We start from the raw sequence: 16478 nt of genomic DNA on the forward strand, positions 1-16478 counted from the left end.
TATATAATTCCACATGTGTTAATTCATAGTTTTGATGCCTTCAGTGTGAATTTACAATTTTCATAGTCATGAAAATACAGAAAAATCTTTAAATGAGAAGGTGTGTCCAAACTTTTGGTCTGTACTGTATATACTGTATACATATCACAGGCACAGTATATATAGAAGGAGGCAAAATTCCACAGTATTAAAAAAATAAAGGTAATTGAGGCCGGACTCCAGCATGAGAGGCTGAAGGGAGAAGAACTGGGAGGGAATAAAGGTTCATAGGCCTCGTTCACACAAGCGTGTAACACGGCCAAATGTATCTGATGTTTTATCGCATAGTACTTGGACCAATATTATACTAGATCTGCACTTTTTTCTACAGACTGAATTGATCTGAGTGTAGTCCGACATCCATGGCCTCAGACAATGGAGAAGATGGAGAAAATAAGTTCTCCGATTCTCTCATCCTGCTTTTTTCCATCTATACCCTTGGCCTAGGACAACTCATAAAGTCCCATGGCTTCCAGTACCACCTGTATGTGGACGACACTCAGATCTACCTCTCTGGCCCAGATGTCACCTCTCTGCTGTCCAGAATCCCGGAGTGTCAATCAGGCATATCCTCCTTCTTCACCTCTCGCTTTCTAAAACTCAATGTAGACAAAACCGAACTCAACATCTTTCCCCCATCTCGCGTATCCCCCCCTACCTGATCTATCTATTATGGTAAACGGCATCATGCTCTCTTCTGCACCTGAAATCCGATGCCTCAAGGTGACTCTCGACTCTGCCCTGTCCTTCAAACCGCACGTTCAAACTCTTGCCACCTCCTGTCGCCTCCAAGTTCCAACTCAAAAATATTGCCAGAATATTGCCTCAATTACTGCAACACCCTCCTCTGTGGCCTCCCCGCTAACTCTCTTGCATCGCTCCAGTCTGTCCTAAACTCTGCTGCCCGGCTAATCCACCTCTCTCCTCGCTACTCCCCTGTTTCTCCCCTCTGCAAATAATTTCACTGGCTCCCAATTCCACAAAGAATCCAGTTCAAACTACTAACACTGATCCACAAAGCCGTCCACAACCTGTCCCCTCCCTATATCTCTGAACTAATCTCCCAATATCTTCCCTCACGTAATCTTTGATCCTCCCAAGACCTCCTACTCCCCTCCACACTTAAGGTACCTTCACACATAACGATATTGTTAACGATATCGTTGCTATTTGTGACGTAGCAACGATATCGTTAATGAAATCGTTATGTGTGACAGCGACCAACGATCAGGCCCCTGCTGGGAGATCGTTGGTCGCTGAATAAAGTCCAGAACTTTATTTCGTCGCTGGACTCCCTGAAGACATCGCTGGATCGGCGTGTGTGACACCGATCCAGCGATGTCTTCACTGGTAACCAGGGTAAACATCGGGTAACTAAGCGCAGGGCCGCGCTTAGTAACCCGATGTTTACCCTGGTTACCATGCTAAAAGTAAAAAAAAAAAAACAGTACATACTTACCTACCGCTGTCTGTCCTCCAGCGCTGTGCTCTGCACTCCTCCTGTACTGTCTGTGAGCCGGAAAGCAGAGCGGTGACGTCACCGCTCTGCTTTCCGGCTCACAGACAGTACAGGAGGAGTGCAGAGAAGCAGAGCGCAGCGCTGGAGGACAGACGGCTGTAGGTAAGTATGTAGTGTTTGCTTTTTTTTACTTTTAGCATGGTAACCAGGGTAAACATCGGGTTACTAAGCGCGGCCCTGCGCTTAGTTACCCGATGTTTACCCTGGTTACCGGCATCGTTGGTCGCTGGAGAGCGGTCTGTGTGACAGCTCTCCAGCGACCAAACAGCGACGCTGCAGCGATCCGGATCGTTGTCGGTATCGCTGCAGCGTCGCTAATGTGAAGGGGCCTTTATTCGTTCCTCACACAACCGCCTCCAAGATTTCCCCCCGAATATCCCCCATCCTCTGGATTTCCACGCCTCAACACCACCCTCAGATCTTTCAGATGGAACCTGAATACGTATCTCTTTAGGAAAGCCTACAGCCTGCAATAACCATTCTGCTGTTTCACCACCACCCGTGCTGCCGCCTCACCACCACCTGATCTGCCGCCTCACCACCACCCGAGCTGCCGCCTCACCACCACCAGAACTGCCGCCTCACCAACCACCAGAGCTGCTGCCGCCTCACCACCACCAAAGCTGCCGCCTCACCACTACCAGAGATGCCACCTCACCACCACCAGAGATGCCGCACCCCCGACCTTCTGTCTCTTCCCCATTATCCCGTAGAATGTAAGTCCACAAGGACAGGGTCCTCTCCTCTCTATAGTAGCCTGTCATTGTAAATTTGTAAACGATATCTATAACTCTGTACGTAACCCCTTTCTCATGTACAGCACCATGGAATTAATGGTGCTATATAAATAAATAATAATAATAATTCCTGACTAAGTGCCTCTAATACACTATCCCTACTCAAGCAGCTAACCCTATAGTTGGTGCAGCTAAGAGCGGCATTATAATAGAATAGAATCTATTTGAATTAGACCTGAAAAGGACTGTTGGTTTAATGTTGTACCATAAGGTAATTAAGTGGTATAAGACACTGTTCCTTCTGCAGCAGAAACTTTCCCTACACTATTTCCAGGAACAATGAGGTGAGCATGGCATCACCAGCTCTTATATAAACCTGATGACACTATGCAGCCAGCCAATAACAATAACGCCAGTAACCAATATGGCAACAAAAGTAGCGTGATTAACAGGCAATCCCTGCATGTTTAGTGGCTGAAAATCAGCCGTGATACATGTGGGGCAGAGAATCGAACACGGCGCCTGAGTACCCGGATACTCAATCGAGAACCGAGCCTCTCGAGCACCAGGATGCTCAACCAAGTAAGCACGCTCAGCCATCACTAGTCATGACATTTTATTTGGAGTATCACATCTGGTAAGAAGTCCTGAATAAATATATACAATATCTACTATATAATTGTCTAAGGGTCACTTCCGTCTGTCCTTCTGTCTTTCTGTCACGGTTATTCATTCGCTGATTGGTCTCGCCAGCTGCCTGTCTTGGCTGCCGCGACCAATCAGCGACGGGCACAGTCCGGAAGAAAATGGCGGCTCCTTACTCCCCGCAGTCAGTGCCTGTCACCCACATACTCCCCTCTGGTCTCCGCTAACACAGGGTTAATGTCGGCGGTAACGCACTCCGTTAACGCCGCTATTAACCCTGTGTGTCCCCAACTTTTTACTATTGACGCTGCCTATGCGGCATCAATAGTAAAAAATGTAATGTTAAAAATAATAATTTAAAAAAAAAAAAAACCTGCTATACTCACGCTCCGTAGTCCGCTGAGCCGCTCGCGCCGGCCGCCATCTTCCGTTGCAGGTTCCGGTGGCAAAGACGGTATGGGAGAAGGACCTGCCATGACGTCACGGTCATGTGACCGCGACGTCATCACAGGTCCTGCGCTCATACCAACCCTGGGACCGGAAGCTGCCGTGGACTACAAGGGGCCCTCTTAAAGGTGAGCATATGTTTATTTTTTATTTTTTAACCTGTGACAAACGAGGCTGGGCAATACACTACGTGACTGGCCAATATACTACGTGACTGGCCAATATACTACGTGGCTCTGTGCTGTATACTACGTCGCTGTGTAATATACTATGTGGCTCTGTGCTGTATACTACGTAACTGGGCAATATACTACGTGGCTGCGCAATATACTTGGCTTCATACAGTCAGATCAGAATGTTAAACTAAGAACCTCAAATTTAGTTCTATATATTTTTGCTTGACGTCATTAAATCACTGTGTTATTTTGGGATGTGCTCTCCATGTCTTTTTTTCAACAGTGACGGTGATTTATTGCTTTGACATCAAAAGAAAATGGAGGAAGTGACACTTCACCTCTGGTTATATTAATGAAACCAGAAATAAACACTAAATATTTCTTTACAGCACAAAGAAGTTGGTGATAGTAACAGGATCAGAATTAAGTTTCTACAGGAGGAGACCCTCGGTGGGGTTAAACCTGGAGCTCCAGTAACAAGGAGGAGTTCAGCTTTCTTCCTGATTCTGGATCACACCCACTGGGTATAAGTGGGGGAAGTGTGCTACTGCTTCACTTCTTCCTTCTGCCTTCAGCGATGGCGTCTGCTGGTCTTGAGAAGGAGCTGGAATGTTCCATCTGTATGGACATTTATGAAGATCCTGTAACCCTGAGCTGTGGACACAACTTCTGCTGGGATTGTATTGATCAAAATCTAAATTATGCACAGGAAGAGTCTGGAGTTTATTCCTGTCCTGAATGTAGAGAAGAGTTTGAGGAGCGGCCGACCCTGATGAGGAACATAACTCTGTGTAATGTGGTGGAGAACTTCCTGTCTACTGAGCCACATCAGGAGGAGATCTCCGGGATCCGCTGCGCTTACTGTGTGGACTTTCCTTTACCCGCCGTTAAAACCTGTCTACACTGCGAGGCTTCTCTGTGTGAGAAACACCTGAGAATTCACAGCAAAGAACCAAAACACGTCCTCATCGATCCCACCACCTCTCTGGAGACCAGGAAATGTTCTGTCCATAATGAACTCTTGAAGTATTACTGCACTGTCGAGGCGGCTTGTGTCTGTGTGTCCTGCTGTCTGATAGGAGAACACAAGGGACATAAGTTGGAGTCTCTGGATGAGGCTTCTGAGAAGAAGAAGAAAAAGCTTAGAAATGTTCTGCAGAAACTGAACATAAAGAGAGAGAAAGCTGTGGAAGAAGATAGTTGTCTAAAAAAGAACAGGAGAAAAGCACAAGATAAAGCATCTGGAGAAGCCCAGAGAGTCAATGCCCTGTTTACAGACATCAGGAGGCAGGTGGACAACCTGGAAAATAGTGTCCTCAGTGAGATCTTCTGGCGGGAAGACCAGGAGTCACTGTCTGATGTGATCCAGAAGCTGGAAATAAAGAAGGACCAGCTGTCCAGGAAGATGAGGTACATTGAGGAGCTGTGTAACATGACGGATCCATTGACTGTCTTACAGGATCCAAACATCGGTGCCTTGTGTGATTCTGAGGGGGAGGGAGGTGATGAGGCCACAGGAGAACATGATGGAGGTGATGAGGACACAGGAGAACATGATGGAGGTGATGAGGCCACAGGAGAACATGATGGAGGTGATGAGGCCACAGGAGAACATGATGGAGGTGATGAGGCCACAGGAGAACATGATGGAGGTGATGAGGCCACAGGAGAACATGATGGAGGTGATAAGGACACAGAGGGAATTGATGGAAGTGATGAGGACACAGAGAAGCATGAAGGTGATAAGGGCGAAAGGGAACATGATGGAGTTGATGAGGACACAGAGGGACATGATGAAGGTGACGAGGATACAGGAGGACATGATGGAAGTGATGACACAGAGGGACATGATGAAGGTGACGAGGACACAGGGAGACATGATGGACATGATTACACAGTGGCACATGATGGAGGTGATCGGGGTGCGGAGCTGATCTCAGACATATCGCACACATTATCTGATATGATAAGAGATATAAATGTGATCTTCTATGTTCAGGATCCTGCAGACATATTACTGGATGTAAACACGGCTGCTAATAAACTCCTTATATCAGACGACCTGAAAACTGCGACCTGGACAGAAAAAAAAAAAATTCGTCCAGAAACAGCAGAGAGATTCCGGGATTATCCTCAAGTTATGAGCACGAAGGGATTTACCTCAGGACGACATTGCTGGGACGTGGAGATCATAAAGTCAAAATTGTGGATGGTGGGGATGTGTTACCCCAGTATAGACAGGACGGGGCGTCAGTCACGCATTGGAATTAATAACGAGTCCTGGGGTTTATACAGCGGGCTGATGTTTAATAATCGGTCTGCAGTGAGTCATGAAGGTGAAATAATGTCATTACCTTACCTGATCTCCAGTGATGGAGTCAGGATATGTCTGGATTATGAGGCCGGGCTGTTGTCCTTTTATGAGCTGTGTGACCCCATCAGACACTTACACACCTTCACTGCCACCTTCTCCGAGCCCCTCCATGCTGTGTTATGGGTAAGTGGTGGTTCTATAAAGATATCAGGGGGAGAAGGTGTGAGGAGCCGTAAACGTAGAAGAATCTGCCTTGAGAATGGTGACATCATAGGTTGAACAATCCAGGTTTCCACACCTTATGGGTATGGACACCTCTGATTTTGAAATAATTTTTTTTGTCCAATTTTGTTACTGGCTTCTTGAGTTCCTCGAATGATCAGGCTGCAATCTACATTCCGACATTAATGTTTAGACCTCCTGTTATGCTGCTTAAAAACTGTTCCTAGTTTCAGATTTTTCTCTTGTGGTCGTGTCCCTCTCAGTAATACAGGCTGGATGTGATGTCTTTGTGTTAGCACAGCTTCATTCCTGGACTGATTTCTCCTTGTGTAGACTCACAGCAGCAAAATGGTAAAAAAAATTGTGTTATGAAGATTATTTAGAATGGAAATGAACATTAAAAATACGATGTGAAGGTGTCCATATTATTAAAACCAGCACATTTTACCCATATATTGTAGCGTAGTTTATTATAAAAGAATAATGTCGAGACTTTTGTTTATCGATTTTTAGCTGATGTATCATGTTTGAAGTGTTATTCTCAGAATCACATTATTTTTCACAAAGTACAGTAAATGCATATTTATTGTAATATTCTGATTGAACACAACATAAAGTTTCTTTCTTACAACCTGTGTCTTTTTTTCTCACCTTCCCACTGTGAATCCAGTTTTACATAGCTGAATGGGTGGTCCTATTCTTACTCTGCCAAAACTACATTTCCCAGCAGCTCTTGCTTCTCCTCAGTGCTGCAGACCCTCCCTCCCCTGTGGGCTGCTGACCAGCCTTACCTCTCAGTGCAGCTGATCACTGTACGGACCCTGCTCCTACATCACTGCAGTTCAGCCGGTCTCTATGCATTACATACTTACCAACATTGACAACGCAAGGTTCGGGGGGTTTAATGACCCACCATGACCACACAGGAAAGCCTCCAGAATGCCATCTTACTGATGTGGTTTTGCCAAGTTCTTTTCCATTTGCAGTTTATTTTGTATGTAACTAGGTTGGGGGAGGAGGATTGCACTCCAAAGAACAAAATTCTGTTTGGTGGGGATGTGGGATCTGCCAGGGGAGATCTGGAGATGATCTGATATAATCTTGTAGCTCATAGGATGTCCTCAACACGGAAGGGATCGATATTCAGGCTGAACAGGGGGATCATGTACTGGGTTTACATGACACATTTGCCCATGTTTTTAGGTTTAAGGGTATGTTTCCACAGTCAGGAAATGCTGCGGGTTTGACGCCCTCAGCATCCAGATGTTACAGCATAGTGGAGTCTTTCCAGAACACAGCATGTCTGTTTACAATGCGACGACGCTCCGTAAATTTACCATAGACTATCATTAGATGCGGTAAAACCTCATCTAATGATTAGTCACATGCGTAGTAACTGCGTAATCGCCGCTTACTACGCATGTCTACTAATTAAAAAAAATTCTTACCTGTCCCACCACCGGAATTCCACGTCCACTGCAGTTCTCGCGATAACTTAGCTTATCGTGAGAACTGCCGTGCACGTGACCAGGGGTTATCTCCGGTGACACTAGGCTAGTTCTCCCGGTCAGCTAAGGGTATGTTTCAATGGACAGGAATGGCTCAGTATTTGCTCAGGATTTGACGCAGGTAAAATCTGCACCAAATCTGCATCTGAGGTCACTGGCAGCTCACCTGCGTTTTTGATGCGTTTTTTATGTGTTTTTGATGCATTTTTCATGCCGAATTGCGTGTGTTTTTGTAAACTAAATAAAGATATACAAAAAAAAAAAGAATTGTGATGTAATTTCCTTGTCCAAACTCTTCTTTTACATACTCCATTGAAGAATACGCAGACAGATAGATAGATCTATAGACAGATAATCGATAGATAATAGATAGATATATTTATAGATAGATAGATAATACCAAGCCCAATGTTTAGTAATAAACATAATAAAGTGGTATATAAAGAGTTAGGCCGGGATCACACATGTGAGAAACTCGGACGAGTCTCGCATCTAAATGCCCGGCACTGCCGCCGGCACTTGGGAGCGGAGCGTGCAGCTGCATGTATTTCTATGTAGTGGAAAGCTCCGGTCCCAAGTGAAGGAGGCAGTGCCGGGCATTGAGGTGCGAGACTCGTGAGAGTTTCTCGCAAGTGTGACCCCGGCCTTAAACGCAATATCTGTTTAATTAAAAAAAAAAATTGAAAAAAAAAGTGGCGTGGGCTCCGGTGCAATTTTCTGCGCCAGAAAGGGAAAGCGAGCGACTGGGGGACCGATGTTTGTAGCCTGGGAAGGGGTTAATAACCATGGAGCTTCCCAGGCTATGAATATCAGCCCACAGCTGTTTATTTAACCTTTACTGGCTATTAAAATAGGGGAATCCCCCCAAAAATGACGTGGGGTCACCCTATAATTTATAGCCAGAAAGGCTACGCAGACAGCTGTGGGCTGATATTCATAGCCTAGTGTGGTGAAATATGTATAGGTATATATGTGTGTAGTGACATATGTATAGGTTTATATGTGTAACCAGCAGTAGTTTAACATCTGCCCTGAAACTGCAGGCCTCACAAAGGTCACAACATATGTATCTTGGGAAGGCAGTCAGTCTACTGTTTCCAGTCTCGACAGGGGGTCTGGCTGGGAACCAGGAAGAAGGGGAAACATTTCATACCTTCTAGCTCTTTTGAAGAGAGATGTCAATTACAGCCTGACACTATCTATCTGTGAGAACCTTTAGGCAAAGAGTGTTCAGAGGAAAATAATATATTCATTGGGGGAGCGGCCATGGTACAATCAAAAACAAGCAATTATAATATTAACCTGAGAGGCTGGTCTAGAAATCTGGCCTCCAGAGTAACTCTATAAATTAGGCTTGTACGCGTACAAAGTTGTTCACAGATTAAGGGCAGTCAAACTGATGTGATCCAGTCCATCCATTCCCCCCTCAGGGAGCAGAAAGCAGACTACAAAGTTAGCTATATCTGTAAGTTTTCTCCTGTTTATTTTTATAACGGTTTTGCATATTTGTATGTCTTTTTATTACCATATTTTTATACCTTTTTTCTTTATTGTAAGCACTGTATCATTTTGTATTAAAGTATAAAACTTTAACAAGTTGAACCTTGTATGTTCTATAGAATCCATAGCCTTAAACTGTATGATCTTTACGATTGGCAGACAGTAGTAGTAATATTCCGGAACTCATCGCCTGTGTGATCGGTGAGAGGTGCCAGCGTGTATGAGCGGGTGTGTGGCCTGGGTCGGTGTGTGATTTATGCTCCCATTACAGCATAGGACAGAGGTTGAATGCTGGACTGAGAGAGGGGAGATAGATTAACCCTTGCAGGCGCAACCCCAAGTCATATTCTGAGAGCAGGTACGAGACAAATTGGTGGCAGGATGGTGGGATCCGTGACAATTGGTTGCAGAGCGGTGGGATAGAATTATTTCTATTAGAGCATTAGTGCATGGTTTAAGCAATTATTCCCTGTACTAAAGAATTGGTATCCTTGCAAGGAGTGCACCAGTTCTACAAGGTTCAACTCAGTGCTTACTTAGACATAGGGTTGAGCGACCTTGACTTTTTTAGAGTCGAGTCGGGTTTCGCAAAACCCGACTATCTCAATAGTCGGGTCGAGTGAAATCGGCCGATTATGACGTAAAGTCGGGATCGACCGAAAGACGAAACCCAATGCAAGTCAATGGGGCAGCATAGTCGGCAGTGAGTGGGGGCCAGGAAAACACCTAGAGTGCCCATTTTAATGCCAAAACCATGCATTCTTCTTAATGAAGCTTGTCAATCTTAATTTCCCTTATAATAATAGTTAAGGTAAGGTAAGTATTTAAACTTTGCAAGTGCTGTGATCCTGAGCAAGCAGGGGGGGCCCACTCGTTGGCATTGGCACTGTCACAGGGCCCCTCAAAGTACGGCGGTGTGTTTGCACGGCGGGGGTGCCTCCCACCGGCAGCGACACTTTTGCGTACTATGAGGGGCCCTGTGCCAGTGACGTCGCCAACGAGTATTCCTCCCCCCACCTGATGAAGGAACCTGCACTTTCATCTGCACCTTCCTCTTTGTAAGGTGGTATGGTATGCGGGAAGAGGAACCTGACTTTCAGCAGGGTCACAATCTTGCTGTGTAGCGTGCACGGGGAATGTTGCGTTATGGGTCAATGTACCAGCAGACTCATCTATCACTGGCTGGGCAATGGGCAGGATGAGGAGGAAACACCGATATAGGCCCAAAGAATAAAGTGGTTTAAATGCAGTTCAAAATTGGTAAGAGGACTAACCAGGGGGCATTGCTTTGTTCAGTGGAGGACAACTGTAATGAGAGGCTGACACAGAGAGTAGGCCCAAATCAGTAATTAGTCTAAATGCAGTTCGAAATTGGCAGCAGTAGTAAACAGGCGGCACAGCTTTATTCAGTGGAGGAGAACAGCAAGGAGCGGCAGACACCAATAGCAGGCCCCAACCCAACTAGTAGGCCAAATGCAGTCTAACATTAACAACTACTTAACGAGAGCCTGAAAATGGAATTTCAGGACAGGAAACCAGGAGAACAGCAAGGAGCGGCAGACACTGTTAGTAGGCCCCAACCCAACTAGTAGGCCAAATGCAGTTGTTCCATTTAACAACTATTTAACAAGAGCCTCAAGATTGAAGCAATGGAGAGGCAACCTGGGGAACACCTTGGAGTGGAACACACCGTCTCTACACCCCTGACCCAACTTGTAGGCCGCATGCAGTGTTGTTTTCAACAACTACTAAACGAGAGCCAGAAGATTGAAGCAATGGAGAGGCAACCCGGAGAACACCTTGGAGCGGCAGACACTGGTAGTAGGCCCCAACCCAAGTACTAGCCCCACTGCAGTTAGATTTAAAAAAAATACTAAACGAGAGCCTGAAGATCAAAGCTCAGAAAAGGCAACCCGGAGAACACCTTGGAGCGGCAGACACTGGTAGTAGGCCCCAACCCAAGTACTAGCCCCACTGCAGTTAGATTTAAAAAAAATACTAAACGAGAGCCTGAAGATCAAAGCTCAGAAAAGGCAACCCGGAGAACACCTTGGAGCGGCAGACACTGGTAGTAGGCTTTAAACCCAAAATTTTGGTCAATGGAGTTTATAAAATGTTCCAGGGGTACACAGGCAGCATTGGTGTGGTAAGCTGTATTGCCACGTTTTTAACACTAAGGTTCGGCTACGGCTTTAAAGAAGTACCAAGTTTTTAACACTAAGGTTCAGATACGACTTTAAAGAAGGCTACTATTTGCAATATAACGCAATTTTATTTCAAAGTACAAAATTAAAGGAATAATATGATTGGATAGTATGATTGAATACACATTTGTATATTTTAAGATACAAAGTACATACAGTATAAGGATTAAATTCATATAATGATTAAGAACATATAAGGATTAAATACATATACTCACATCATCAGTCACCAAGGAGCTTTTAAACATCATCTGTCTGGAAAATCAGAGAAGCAAACACCAAGACAGAGAACCCCTGGAAAATTCTCAACACTGCACGGGCGTCCCCACTTATGCAGGTATCAATCACTGTACACAGGTAAGTACAGGTTCACCAGTTTATGCTTCTGTCTTAGTCATGTTTCACTGGTCTTAGGGTGGTTTAACACTTGCGTTTTTGTCTGCAGCGTTTTTTTTTTTTCAAAAAAACGCATGCGTTTTTTTTCCCTATCTTTAACATTGAAAACGCATGCGTTTTTTTGTGTACGCGTTTGGTCGCGTTTTTTGACGCATGCGTTTTTTTACTGCATGCGTTCATTTTCTGAAATGCTACTTGTAGTATTTTTAGAAGCGTTTTTTTGGACCAAAAAAAAAATGCATGCATTTTCATGCGTTTTTTTTGGGTCAAAAAATACATTGGAGTCAATGGGGACGCATGCGTTTTTTGGTGCATGCGTTTTTTGCGGTAAAAAACGCATGCGTTTTTTTATTAAAAAAACAGAAAACACACTGATATGCCACCCCCCAACATAAAGGTGATAAAAGGAACCTAACCCTTCCCCTAACCCTACCCCTAACCCTAACCCTACCCCTAACCCTAACGGATCCTAACCCTACCCCTAACCCTAACCCTAAGGGATCCTAACCCTACCCCTAACCCTACCCCTAACCCTACCCCTAACCCTAACGGATCCTAACCCTACCCCTAACCCTAAGGGATCCTAACCCTACCCCTAACCCTACCCCTAACCCTAAGGGATCCTAACCCTAACCCTAATCCCTTTAGGGGTAGGGGTAGGGTTAGGATCCCTTAGGGGTAGGGTTAGGGTTAGGATCCCTTAGGGGTAGGGTTAGGGGTAGGATCCCGTTAGGGTTAGGGTTATGATCCCTACCCCTAACCCTAACTGTTTCTGTTTATAGTGGGTTTTTTACTTTATTTTGATGATTGGCAGCTGTCACACATTTCTCAGCATGCATTTAAAAAACGAAACGCATGTAAAAATGCATGTAAACGCGTCAAAACACCGCGTTTTTTTCACCACATGCAAAAACGTATGCGTCAAAAAAACGCAGCATTTACACGCGTTTTTCACCATGCTTTTTTTGCGTTTTTTACCGCAAAAACGCACCCCAAAAAACGCCAATGTGAAACCAGCCTTATATAGTGATTTGCACTATGTTTAATTTGGTTTCACCCTGTCCTTCAAGTGGCCGCTTTCAAGATAGGATGAGACCAAGATATCAGTCATACATCAGACAATGGGCCATAAACCCATAGATACATAAAAGCCCACCAGGGTAAGATAAACCCACCTCAGACAGAGGTTAAATAAACCTTGTTTTACAATAACAAACAGAAACATAGAACTGTTTGTGAACTGAAAGGTCTTCGGACAATAAATAAACAGTTCTCAAGATTGTGTCTCAATGAGCATTGTCTGTCTGTAAATGTATGACAAGAGATGCTGCTCTGTAATAGTCTGTATGCGTTCAGTATATTTCAAAATGGACTCAAAATAGCCATTTTTATATTCACATTACATTCCACCCTTGGCTTTTTTGAGCCAAACATTATTTATACCAGGTACCATATCCTAAGGGGACAGTTTTAGTGGATGATTGGCATAAGGATAATAATGCAAAGTGTGCACTGTATACAACAGCACAAAGCAATGCATGCACAAATTATAGCAAGATTACTATTATATGTGAAGTTTTAAGTCATATCTTCTTCTACAGTATGTCTTCATCTTGAGTTAATACAGCTTTGTCCATAACTGTAAAGAGGTCCGTTTTGCCACCAGACACATTTCTAATATATTGGTAGCAGTAGTAGTCTTTGTCATATAACAATGGCTAGTGTTCATCAGCTGAGCCAAGTAAATCCATAGATTCTGTTTGGTCTTCATTAAGCTCCACTTTCCATGGTTGGCCTCTTGGTGTTCGGTCTGAAGATCTCTTGGGTGGTGACGGAACTTGAAAGGACCATGCACACGGTGGCTTCAACGATGCACCATTTCCAGGTTTTGATCTAAAGGGAAAATATATATTATTCTCTGAGATAACACCTGTCTGTTGGGACGTGTTCCCACTTCTCTTGCCCGGGTTTCATAACAGCACATTATCTGCTCCACAAGCAATTACTTCTGCATGTTCTGGAGGACCTTTGTGCCACAGATTTTTTACACCATCATTGGTAGGATGAAAGAATCCAAATACTTTAGCAAATCTAACCTGATAGGCACCCCTCTGGTCTGTGCCCATTGGTAAGTAGCTTTTTCTCCCAGGTGCCATGTTTCTGGTGTGCCCACTGAGTCAATCCGAGCAGTCCCTCAGTGGTGTCAGTCTTTGAACTGGATTCAGAGACTGATATTTTGGAATGTTCTTCGGCTACTGAGTTGAAAAGTCTTTCCAGTGTATCTGAAGCACAATAATCATCAGCATTAAACACAGTCACTTTAACTCTTTGTACAATTACCCAGAAATCTTGCCAAAACTTTCCCCACACTACAGGATTGTTCCATTCAGTAGTAGTAGGCACAAGCACACGGGTCTCTAATAAATTCTGTAGATATAACCTTGCGCCCACTGAACTATTTTGGATTTACATAAATCCAACTGTCCTCCACCCTTGTATCTACCAAAGCTTTAACATGTTGGCTGTTTTTATTTTTCCAGTTAATCACTAAAGCTACGCGAGGGCGTCTATCCATTTGTGGGGTGTGGCCAGCTAGTTAATCACTCGTATTTTCCCTCCCCATTGATCCTCCATTTTAGGTGAAGGCATCTTGGTAGGAGATAGTGACAGCTCCCTCAGTTGGGCTTTGAATTCCTGTATCAAGGATTTCACTTCAGCATAAAGATCCTCAATCCCCGGTGCTGTGGGCTTTGACGGAGACGAAAAGGGAGCGGGCCCTCTCTCTCCCCGTGTCCTGTCTGGCCCCCACTGTGGAGATCCAGAATCTTTTACTGAATCCATTTCATTATATGACACAGCTGACTTTCTACTAATTCCTCTCTTTTGATACAATTTCCACATCTCGTCGGTACTAATCCCGTCTATTTTATCCCTGTGGACGCCATCCTTTATTAGGGCCCTAAACATATATTTCCGTGTAATACGGGTCCTAGGATTGTAATGACTTTTTACATCATCACGCTGCTCTTCAGTGGGAAAATGACCCTTTTGTTTGGGACCCCAATCTCCCAGATCCCTTAACTGTCGAATTGCCTCCAATGTACTGGCGATTGTTTTCCCAGTCTGATTTACCATTAGCGTCATCATGACACATTTATAAGCTGGAGGGGCATTTCTAATGATACGATTTCTAACAGATACACTTACAACAACTTGCATATAATCATCATAGGTGTTTGCTGAAATAGCATTTTTCATGATCTCCTCCTTCAACCTCTGGGCACAGTCTTTCAACGTAAACCATGGTTTTTCATTGGGCGGCCAGTCCGCCTCAGATGGGTATTTATGCTGCAACGCCATAGCCACAACACCAAGCATACTACACACCACATGTGGTGGCTGGATTATCAAAGTACGAAATGCCTCCTTCACTACAGGCTCATGACTGAGTTGGACAAATTTGGGGCCATCCACAGCGTCCACCTGGACTCCATGAGCCCCCGTCTCCCATAATCTGACTGCCCAAGCTACCAGGGGTTCATTTGATTTTTGAGAAAAACGATCATGAAGGTCATTAATCTCCTTCTGACTGTAATCCTCTACCGCATTCTCATCCCGTCTGCCTGTCGCTGTCTCTACAGTCCGTCTCCGGTATATTGGATGAGCTTTCACTGGGTTAAGAGGAGGATCCATTTCCCTCTTCCCATGGAAATGTTCATCCTCAGACTCGGGATCGGTGATGTTTTCGCAGTCAGTTGAATTCCAAATATCACCATCCCACTGATCAGTGTTCCACTCTATCCCTGCACTGGCTATGGCCAAAGCCACTTTGTTTTTATTCACCTTCCCTCGCCTCTTTCTGTACTTATACTCTGCTACACGTACGGCGGCCTTTTCTGTAACATGCTGATATCCATCACGTCTGTCCATTAATAACTTATTCTGACACTGTGCTCTAACCAATGCATTCTGGGCCTCACACAACTGTTTTTCCAATTTCTGGACTTTTGTTAACATACGTATTTGTGGCACCCCTAGGGGTATTTGCCACAAAAATAGTTACTGACAGTAAATGCAAATACTAAAATAGCAAGACTGCACTACCACCTCCGGCCAGAAGGGGGAGCTCCAGAGACTCCCCTTGATCCATTCTGGTCTGAGAGAAGAACTGGCAGTTGGGCTAAGGAGCTGAAAGTGAGAGGTCATACAGTTGAATCTCTAACAGCCCTGTGACTGTTACCAGGCCTAAATCACCGGCCTGAGGAGAAGAGGGATAGAGAAAAAGGACATTGTGAGAACCGGGTAGCATTAATCACTACCCAGAACAGGTGCAAAGACGGATACCGGATCCGTGGCTGTATTCATTACATATAATACAGCAACCGGAAAAACGTGAGGTGATATCAGCTTCACTAGGGTCGGACGCAGCAACAGACACAGAGTTCAGCGGTACTCCTGGAGGGGGTAAGCCGATAAAAGGACTCGGGTTGCCCGTCGAACCAGGACCCGGAGGGGACAGATTGGGCCGGCAGCCAGTTCACATACAGCAGCAGGGCCACACAGATATTGCGTACAATAAGAGGCGAAGACCCCGGCAGGGTCAAAGTAACTCAGAGTTCCCATACAGACTCCGGTGACAGGACTGGTTGTAAATCCTTTTTTGTTAAAGTAAACTGGTTAAACGTTTCAGTGCCTCAGTCTTTCATTTGGACAATAGCCATCTATCCAGGATTGGGATCATCACCGCTGGGAGAACCTGCTGCTGATCAAG

At 44.8% G+C, this 16478-nt stretch overlaps 1 protein-coding gene across 1 annotated transcript; it reads left to right on the forward strand.

The window, feature by feature from the left end:
- Positions 1 to 4140: 4140 nt before the first annotated feature.
- On the forward strand, positions 4141 to 6156 carry LOC138674414 (E3 ubiquitin/ISG15 ligase TRIM25-like). The gene has a single exon (XM_069762261.1). The coding sequence runs from the start codon at positions 4141 to 4143 to the stop codon at positions 6154 to 6156; it is 2016 nt and encodes a 671-aa protein (XP_069618362.1).
- Positions 6157 to 16478: the final 10322 nt, after the last annotated feature.

Source organism: Ranitomeya imitator, chromosome 4, assembly GCF_032444005.1.
Source record: "Ranitomeya imitator isolate aRanImi1 chromosome 4, aRanImi1.pri, whole genome shotgun sequence".
Taxonomy (NCBI): Eukaryota; Metazoa; Chordata; class Amphibia; order Anura; family Dendrobatidae; genus Ranitomeya; species Ranitomeya imitator.